We start from the raw sequence: 10,829 nt of genomic DNA on the forward strand, positions 1-10,829 counted from the left end.
GAAACCATTATAGTGAAGTTTGCCATGTCTAAAAGTGGGCCCAAAAAAATAATAAGAGTTTATTTTCAGTTTTCAGTTTCTTGGAGAAATTACAAGTTCATTTCAAAGCCCAGAGCCAAGGATTTAAGAGGTACTTAAGTCCCTTTCTGGTGAAAATCAAGTTTTTATCCTTGTTACCATCTTCACATTGTATTTGTTATAAGATACAGATCATATCATGAAAATATCATCAAATAAGCTGTCAAGGCCAAGGCAGAGCATCCTGAACTAAGTGTACTATTTCAATAACAGTCTCAAACAGATCAAATCAGAGCTTTCAGATTCCCTAACTTGTGACGAGGCTTTTCATTTTTAAATCTAAAGCACCTATACAGTATACAGTATGCAATGAGTTGGGTGGGAGCCTTCATCGTGAGAGGTCAGGCTACAAAGCGCTCTTAAATCAAAATGAGGCCGAGCAGAAAGGATACAGCCAGGCAAAGGCCATGAAAGGATTTCTTCATTACAAATACCTGACAGTTGCCATTTTTACACAGAGGTGAGTGTTTAGTGCTGTAGAACTAACGGTCAGACGCAGTGTTTAAAAAATGTGGTTTATACTGCCTGTACTCAATTGACTCCACTCAATGAGAGGGAGAGAGAGAGAGAGAGAGAGAAAATGGAAGGAAATATGGTGAATACAGCCTCTCTTCACTTCACCTTCAGTAATTACGATGTCTGACTCTCCGTCTCACAATGGCGTCTCCGGTGGTGTTAGCCAGAATACAAATAAGAGCGCTTTCATCTCTCCTCAACAAGACCTGTGAGCTACAGGAAATTACACCAAACCTCTCTCTCTCACACACACACACACACACACACACACACACACACATACAAACAAACATACAAATACAAACAAACACACACACACACACATGAGCACACACACACACATTCTCTTATTGTTCTCTGTGTCTGTGATGGAGGAGGCCGCTGGGTTCTTTTGGTTCCGAGGGCGGTAAGCTGGGAGCATTTCTACAAGCAATGAGCCACTGATTTATTTGTGGAAAGCAAGTACAATAGTAAAAGCAAAATCAGATCATTAGGAAATATAGAGAATAAAATGTTAACTTGTGCAATGTCAGTCTTTTTTTGTTTCCATTAACACACCCAACTCTTACAACACTTTGAATATCCTATTGTGTAGAAATCTGTTCTGTCACTAAACCAAAACAAATAGGAGCCTATAAAATATCTTCCAAGGTATCCACATTTTGAGCCAAGTGTATTTTCAAATGCAAAAGACCCACCCCTGGACTACACTGTGATTTCACAAGCTAACCTACTTAGCCTGATGCTGACGATTGCAAAGATTAATTTCTCTCTCATGCGAGTGCTTGTGATTTAACTCCCAAGTGGACTCTCACCTTGACCCCTGAGCGCCGCGACCCATTGTTGCAGTGTTAATTAAACAGCTCATAATCTATACTCACACATAAATCTTTCCTCTTTTTTTAAACTTTCTCTTCTTTTTTCTAGCCGGCTCCAGCTGCGTCCTCGCGCGGCCCTGTGTTTGGCCTCATTAGTGACCGCGCGCTGGCCTACTGCGCGGACGACCAATTAGGGCGCAGCGAGCGGCCGCCTCACAGAGAAGACTCTCCGCCGCCCCGACCGACCACGGGCCCTCTTTCTGTCCCAATTAAGGGGCTGTTCTATTTGACATGCTACCACTCAGACAGCCTTTAGTACATTATCATGAGCACATTTTCTACTGCCTACTCCAAGCCTTTTCATAGGCAAACTACAGCAACCTTTATAAAATATCCTTCGGGATTAATTAAGTAGCAATCTATCTATCTATCTATCCATCTATCTCTATCTATCTATCCATAGACGTTTTATAATAGGACAGTACACAAAACCACAGTGGGAAATAATAACAAGGAGAGATGCCTGACAGTATGCTTGCGTGAAATATATGATTAATCAGTCAAAAGGAATTAGGGGAATGTGTTTAGTGTGTAGTATATAGTGAATGTGCTGCAACACATCAGCTAGGCTTACACTATATTTGCTGTTGTGATTTAGAGATATTTCAGTGGTGTTGAAAATTAAGTCACACACACACACACACACACACACACACACACACACACACACACACACACACACACACACACACACACACACACACACACACACACACACACACACACACACACACACACAAACCTAGATAGCTCATTCAGAGAAAGTCAGGCAGTTCCTTTCACAAACAAAAAACACTACCTGTTATCATTATTATCTGGCTCAAATTATCTTCTCATATAATGATGCTCAATCTGACTGGGATTTGCAAATGTACGCAAATTAGTACCAGGTGTTTGGATTTAAACGTAATAGTCCAGTTCTGTGTAATTGTGTGACAGTGTAATGCCCAGCATTAATCAGCTGCCCTGATTTCACTGACTAATTAATAAACATGGTTAATTAACAATTAACAATGGTGATAATTAAAAACAGTATCTGCACTTCACTCTTGTCTGAAGCATGTGTAGAGACATTTTAAATTGTATGTCACTTTACGATCATGATTATTATATTATGACTTACCAAACAAGTTTAAAATAGATGATATACTGTACGTAGATAATAAAATAAATTCAACATTGCTTGGAGACAATCTCAGTGATGTTTTATCATGTTATTATTATGTATGTGTATTACATAATAATGTAATAAATAAATGAATACCCAAAACAACTGTAAGCAAGATACACTATTACACTGATACCTCTTTCCACTAAATAATAAATATATTTCTCATGTAACCAATTTTCGTACTTGATGCATTATCAAAGTGTGAATATATCTTAATACAGACAATATTTCTTTTCATGGCCTTTGAAGATTTGTACTCGGTTTATTTTTCAAGCCCTTACGATGCCTGTGGAACAATTCCTCCAATTAACAGGCCTTTCTAGTTCTGAAAGATCACAGTGAATTACAATTTTGCCATGTTTTGTTTTCTTTTTTTATTATTTTTTTTCTTTCCAGGTTATTCTATTTTCAAGGTGCGATTAGATAGTTTAGTACTCAGCCTGCAATGAAAATGCAACATTCAACACTTACAAAAACATAAGGGAAAAACAACCTGCAAAGGCAAGTATTTTTCGAACATAAATCTACACATTTACCATTAGTGGTTAAACAGCAACCGCCCCACACCAACTCACATTTACGATCGACATGATGCCCCGGTCTTAAGTAGCTTACATCACACTGATTGCACATTCCAGAAGACTCCACGCTTCAGACTCAACACCAGGGGTCTGACTCAAATGGACGGCTGCTGTCAGCTGCCTGGTTGCCTTCAACTGTCTAAAGAGTCACTTGCCATACAGTAGACCTCAAGAATATCCGTTATGAGCGCTATTTCGGACGGCCTAGCAAGATATCAACACCGTACGCCGTCATCCATTTATTGGTTGTTGAGACACCATTATCCACTCTGACGGCTGACTTCATAATTCGATAAAATTCAGGGCGCTGAAGGCAGCATCAGGCATGCAGGTACGCTGCCTTCACAACTTGGCAAAAAAATATAAGGTATCTTAGATAGCATCTGATGTTTTAGTGTGGGAATGCACATTCACGCTGCATCTGCCGGCCCTGCCACCATTATCTTCCCTTCTTCCCTCCACTGGTGCCAGTCCACTGCTGGAGAAATTTGCACTTCAAACCCAGGAAACATTCGCTTTTTTTCTCTCTCTCCCACTAGCCGTGGTGATTGTTCAGGCGAGAGAAGACCTTCGGCTCCGTGAATAATTCCCCCGCGCCTCCCGACAAAGCCGTCTTTGATGGGGGAGCGGAGGGGGGGTCTGTGGGGGGATGGAGCCGGCACCCCTGGCAGCATACACGCTGTCAGACTGAACAGGTAGGTCACTGCCCACCTCATCGCCAAGTGGCTCAGTAACGGACTACAACTCCCAGAACTCCCCTGGGACCAAGTCACTTGGTCAGTCAGTCGCTCCGCTCCCTCCTCTCGTCCAATTAGGAACTTCCGACCCAGGCCTGCACCAATCAGGCTCTAATTGGGAGACATTATGAAGGTGACTTTGCACTGATGTATTTCGGGGGCTTGTCCCTCTCTGAGGACCCTTTGATTAAGTGTGTGCGAGGGTGTGTGTGTGAGAGCGAGAGTGTGTGTGTGTGAGAGGGTGTATGCTTGAGAGCAAATCCCCGATGGGGACCAGGGAACAGCAGACACAGAAACCGAACACAGCAAAGAAAAAGAAACACACTCTGTGTCTCTGAGACACCGGGGAAGGAGAGAGACGCGCACACACACACACACACACACACACACACACACACAGAATAACACAAACTTCACTGATCAAGTGAAGAACTTGAGAGGAACATGAATGCACACTCGCAGATTCATGACATAAAAAATGCAAACGCACACACATATTCACACTCACACACACACACACACACACACACACACACACACACACAGAGACTCACCGCTTTCGTTGTCTGACTTGTTGTCCTGCTCGGTGTCGGTGAGCGTGAGTGCGGAGTTGGAGCGGCTGGACAGGTGGGACACGGGGCCGTGCGGTTTCAGGCTCCCCCTGCCCCACAGCCGGATGGCGCAGTCCGACGGGAGCCCGCCTGGGGTGTGGTCCGCCCCGCCCCTCTCATGTGATAGGCCGGTCTCTGCACAGAAGCTCAGCCCCCTGCGAGGAGCGGGGTTGCATATCCCAAGCTGCCTCAGTGACAGGGTCTGGGCTGAAAGGTCAAAAGGGGAAGGTGCCACATCAAAATTGGGTCACTATCAGATCAGTGCATCTGTATTGGGTGCATTCAGGTAAAAGAGTTACGGTGAGTAACTGTCAAGACCTACAGTATGTCAATGATGTTCAACCAGAACCAGAAACAATATTATGAGAAACATTTTTTTAGAGAAAAGACCTTGAAATGATGCATCAACGTGATGCACAGTCTGTATGTGTTTATTTTCCCCTAATATTTAGGAACTGTACGGGCATGTTCTGCTATTCCCTTGTGTAAACAGCTACGTTGTGATGCGAATAATAAAGACAGGAAGGAAGAAAGAAATACAAACAAACACAACCATGAATGGCATTTCATAATTCTAATACACACTTCCTTATCTTGCTATTTGTCTCTGGATATTTGTCTCTTTGACACCGTTGAAATCTCTTATATGCATCTGCTCTGCATTCAAGACAATATGAAGCAAAAATGATACTGTTGCATAGTTAACATTGGGGAATAGTCTGAGAACAACAAATAAATTAACTAATCGGTCGCTGATTTGTATCGGTACAGTAGTCATCAGAGTACTGTTATAGTTAGCCAGCCATTTTGATAAATAAATAAGAAAGGTACAAGTTTCCAAAAGGAAGTAAGGGAAAATGGAACTCAACGGAATAAGTAAACAAACAAACAAAAAAAAATAAAATAGGGCTCAAAATAAAAAATGAACTAATAAACACTGCTTGAAGCACACTGTGGCATGACTACATTAAACTAAAGACATGTTGTTAACAACTTTTTTTAATACAAATTAATCAAATCACAGTGTGACCTGTCGTAATGGTCAGGAGTGAGCTCATGAAACACTATTTATTAACAAATTATGTTTGGATTATTTTCTTTTAAAGTCCGCTGTACGCTTAATTCACAAATGTAAAAAGTAGAGAGAAATCACAGCGCGACCTTATTTACTTATCTACTGGTAAAGTAACCGGTACATATGAAGTCTTATTTATCCTTCAAAATAAGTAACAGTTACTGACGGCACCAATTTCGATCAATTTTATATTTTAGAATTAATATTACCAACCAAAAAAAACAACAACTTTATTCTTGAATATAGTTTTTAATTTCCACTAATATTTAGAGCTATATCAAAAATAGTGAAAAGGAAACATTGACTGACAATAAAAAATAAAACAAATATTTAAAAACATTTCGTAATGAATGTACTAGATTAAATTGAATATGCTGTAGCCGTATCAAATTAGCCATCACTGCTCAAAGTATCAGTCTATTTGTTTGACTTCAAAACTAATCTTTTGAAACGGTTAGTCAATTATTTGTTTTCAAATATTGTTTATTTACAGTAATTGCAAATCACTGACTAGACACAACATATCCATATTCAATGCAATATGAGAACAGTTTCAATCACAAATCGTTGAAGATACAAAATATGACATATGGCTGAATTAGATTAAAAAAAAAAAAAAAAAACCCTTCAATGTTGTTACATTAACAAGGTTCAATCATAATATTTTTTTTTTCTGACAGCTGGGCTAAAATAACTTCTATGCAGGGGTTATCCGGAGGGCTGTTTTACTAAATGAGATGGCTTTCAGTTCAGTAATCTGATTAAATGTATAAGTCCAACTTTTGAAAGAAGAAATATTTGTATATTTGTTTATTACTATAATATTATTTGTTTATTTTTACGGCAATGGCATCATATTCACCACTGAATCAAACCTAAAATAGGCCATGTAATATATAATTATATCATTTATTATCTGTACATTGCTCCGAACATTGAGAAACACAAAATTCATTAAATAATGCAAGCGCCCTGAAATATAAATTAAAATATAAATTAAATAGTAGGCTAATAGGTCTTGGAACATAATCATGCCCTGATGCCACACCGCGGGCCACAAAAGGCATCATCTCCAAAAATACTGTTTCAAGTTTTCACGTCAGAAACTTGACTTTGATGATTAACTGGATTATTTAGGATTTTATTTCCAATTCACTTTTGTTTACTTCTGTTTTCTTTTCCCTGAATTTTCTTCAAAAAAATAAGGCAACATTTAAAAATGTGGCTACCCACAAAACTACCCGCATCACAGCTCATGAAGCCATTGTGCAGGTCATCTGCAAGGTAGCTAATGGACGCACCAAGCCCATCTACAGTAGCTATCAGCTGCCCAAAACACACCCTGATAAACTACAGCGCCTGAGAGCTCTAATCAATCACTGAATGAGCCTGTGCCATACGGCCCAGCAATCTCAGCAGGTGCATATCAGTGTGTGATAACCAGCTTCACTGAAAGGACCCCAGCATCCCAGAGCTGCCTCATGGACCTGTAAGGACATGTGATACATCCCTGAGTCCTGATGAAGGACCGGTTTTGTTTTTTAAAAAAGAAAATAATAATAATAATAATAATAATAATGAAAATAATAATAATAATAATAATAATAATAATAATAATAACCTGTCCCGCCCATACACACCTGCCCTCCACCCTGCAGCTGTCACATGACACTGAGCTGTCTCCTGCTGCACGTGTGTGTCTGAGTGTGGTGTGTGTGTAGTGCGTGTAGTGTGTTTTAGTGCGGTGTTGGACGCTAGTGCACCTGTGTGAGGTGGGTGGAGCTCACCTGTGCCGCGGTACTCGTGGCGCTCGCGGGGCACCATGTCGGGCATGCGTTGGCGCGGCGGGTACAGGGTCTGGGCGGCGCTGGCGGCGGTGGCGGCGGAGTCCGAGTGTTCCAGAGCGCGCAGCGTGTCGCTGGAGCTGTACGACTGCTGGGTGAGGACCGCAGTGGACGAGGAGGAGGCCGTGTGGCGCCGCTCCATGTAGCCTCCCTCCATCTCCCTCTCTCTCTCCCTCTCTCTCTCCCTCTCCAGCTCTCGCTCCTGCTCCCTCTCCCAGTCCCGTTGGCCGGCGTCTCGCGTCAGCATCCCCCCTCCTCCTCCTCCTCCTCCTCCTCCTCCCCCTCCTCCTCCTCCTCCTGCTCCTCCTCCTCCTGCTCCTGAGGTGGCGGCGTCTCGTGCGCGCTCTCTGCGGCCGGTGCGGGCGACGGAGCTGTAGGTGCGCTGCTGCTCCCTGGCCTCCATGTCTGGCTACATGCTGCGCCGCACGCCCCACACTCCACAACTCTGCTGCAGGGACACCTCTTCTCCGCTCCCCTCCGCTCCCCTCGACTCCCCTCGACTCCCAAACACCTTATCAAAGAGAGAGGGAGAGACAGGACAGAGGGAGAGAGAGAGAGAGGGAGACAGAGAGAGAGAGGGAGGGGAGAGGGGGAAACAGAGAAGGGAGGAGGGTGTGAAGAATCGTAGAGAATAGAATGGGGTAAAAGAGAATGAAAAGAGTGTTAGAGACAGAGAGAGAGAGTAGGAGAGAGAGGGAGGGAGAGAGAGAGGAAGAGAACTGGAGTGATCATATAACCCCATTAAAACACACACTTAATCCCTCCTAGGCCTCTACATACCCCCCCCCCCTCTCCCCAAGGAAACTTTAGGGCCTCTCTATTCAGACATGACCCCCCCAACCCCCACACCCTACCAAACCATGACTTCCAAATACACACACACACACACACACACACACACACACACACACACACACGCTCAGATCTCCACACACAAATAGACCGAGACAGACAAAGACATAGACACACACCCTTTTCTCCCTGTAAACCTGATTATCAGCGCGGCGTGGTGGTGTGCTGTTGTGAAGTGAGTCCCAGAGATACGGCATCCTCTCTCTGCGCGCCTCCCTGACTAATCCACTCCATTCATAACGGGATCACCCCCGCACGCGGCCCAGCGCCGGCCCGCCGTCTACTACGGGCGTCCCATTTAGGAGGGACGCATTAGGAACGCGCCACTGCCAGGTAGATTGAGGACGAGCAAAACAAACGGCCCACGTACCCACAACGCCACGGACACCTGGAGAGCATTTAATCTGTTTACTGCAAAAAATAAAAAAATAGACAACAACAAGCACGCAAGCCTCAGTCGCACAGCTCGGCACAACACGCCTCCATCAGGTCAACAAAGCTCATTCATGCACAGCTATAAAACCCCCACCTCCATACAGGCTTATGGGTTCAACACCACCCCACATCTTTTCAGGAACACTGACTCAAATTACTAGTCAAGCCCAAGACCCTACCCTGCTAAACCAGTCTTAGCCTGCAGCCAATGAGGGCTACGCTTCCTTTACTAGGTCAGCTGTGACAACTTGCCAACAGCCCCACTGGTGGTGGAGTACAATGATACATGGAGCATATCATGGCACGAGTGTGTTGGTGATTCTATATGGTGCATAGGAGGCTGTCATGGCACGAGTGTGTTGGTTATTCTATATGGTGCATAGAGGAGGCTATCACGGCCCGAGTGTGTGTTGGTTATTACCTCCGCCAAGGAGGTTATGTTTTCATCGGGGACCGGCGTTTGTTTGTCTGTTTGTCTGTCTGTCTGTCTGTTTGTTTGTTAGCAAGATAACTCAAAAAGTAATGGATGGATTTCGATGAAATTGTCAGGGAGTGATCCGTAACACTGTCAGGATTCCGGAGCCATTTACGTGTTTCGCTTAGTGGTGTAATGGCACGGTATGACCACGTAGTGGCGATCTGAATAGTTTAGGTTCAAATGTATGACAACCTAGGAAGAACAATACAGACGGTCTGCGCTCTCTGAGTGCTTTTCTAGTTCTATATGCTGCATAGAGGAAGTTGGTCATTCTATATGGTGCATAGAGGACTCTATCATGGCGCGTGTGTGTGTTGGTTATTCTATACGGTGCATGGAGGGGGCCCTGAGGAGGCGGCTGGCTCTCCCACTTCGCATCATTAGGCTTCTGTACACATCACGGCATGACAGCAACCCCCCCAACTGGGCCAACAAGAGACACATAGTACAGCACCCCCACCCCCCCACCCCTAACCACACCAACAAGAGAGACATATATTACAGCACCCCCCCCCCAACCAGGCCAAAAAGAGACACATAGTACAGCACCCACACCCCACCCCTAACCACGCCAACAAGAGAGACATATATTACAGCCCCTCCAACCACACCAACAACAGAGACATATTACACCCCCACCCACCCCCAACCAGGCCGACAAGTGACAGATATTACAACAGAGATAACTAAGGCTTGTGCTCTGGGTGTGTAGGTATTCCCTGCACCTCTACACTCCCTCTCTCTCTCTCTCTCTCTCTCTCTCTCTCTCTCCACTACCTGATTCCGCTAATTGCTCGCTTATCTCGTGTGGGAGATGTGCGGATAATTAGTAGAGTGGACGGACTGGTGAGTCGTGGGAGTACCAGGCGGCCGTGTTGAGTGCGGGGGATTAGTCGCCGGTGCTCGGGACCGTGAGGGCCAGGAGGACGAGAGGAGCGAGATGACCGAGAGGACGGTAATGACCCTCCTGGGGCGAGCGCCAGTGTGCATTGACACCACCGGAGAGAACAGAGCATGAATAGAAGAGAGACGGAGAGAAAAAACCCCACAGGTGTAGCTTACACGCGCGGAGGGAAATGCGTCTCAGACATCTTTCCCGCACGGAATGCCCCCGGAGCGCCTGCTCACAGCACCTCGGAGTTCTTTATCTGATCGTGGAAGTAGACACACTCCGGCTCTGCTGCTGCCCGCTTCCCTGGGCACCTGGGCCTCCCTCCTCTTGTCACAGGAACAGATTAAACAGGCGGGGTGAGATGAGGTGTGAGTGTGTGTGTGTGTGTGTGTGTGTGTGTGTGTATGTGTGTGTGTGTGTGTGTGTGTGTGTGTGTGTGTGTGTGTGTGTGCTTGTGTGTGCATGTGTGTGTGTGTGAGTGGTGTGTGTGGGTGTGGGTGTGAGTGTGAGTGTCTATGTGTGTGTGTGTGTGTGTGCATGTGGTGTGTGTGTGTGGGGGGGGGGGGGGGGGGGGGTTATGGCAGCTAAGGCCACCAGTAAAGCCCCAGACTGAGGCGCAGGAGGACACCTGTCTATAAAGGCATATGTGTGAGATGATCCTCTTAATCACGCGCGGCCCCT

At 44.9% G+C, this 10,829-nt stretch overlaps 1 protein-coding gene across 1 annotated transcript in view; it reads right to left on the reverse strand.

Moving 5' to 3' along the window:
- Positions 1-7,669, reverse strand: part of si:dkey-237h12.3 (teneurin-3) — a 142,225-nt gene extending 134,556 nt beyond the window's left edge. The window contains exons 1-2 of the mRNA XM_062549279.1: positions 7,435-7,669; positions 4,516-4,779 (exon numbers count right to left, since the gene is read on the reverse strand). Coding sequence (XP_062405263.1) covers positions 4,516-4,779; positions 7,435-7,648 — 478 coding nt within the window. The 5' untranslated portion in view covers positions 7,649-7,669. The remainder of the gene's footprint in view (positions 1-4,515; positions 4,780-7,434) is intronic.
- Between the last annotated feature and the right edge of the window lie 3,160 nt (positions 7,670-10,829).

The sequence above is a fragment of the Sardina pilchardus genome, chromosome 11, assembly GCF_963854185.1.
Source record: "Sardina pilchardus chromosome 11, fSarPil1.1, whole genome shotgun sequence".
NCBI lineage: Eukaryota > Metazoa > Chordata > Actinopteri > Clupeiformes > Clupeidae > Sardina > Sardina pilchardus.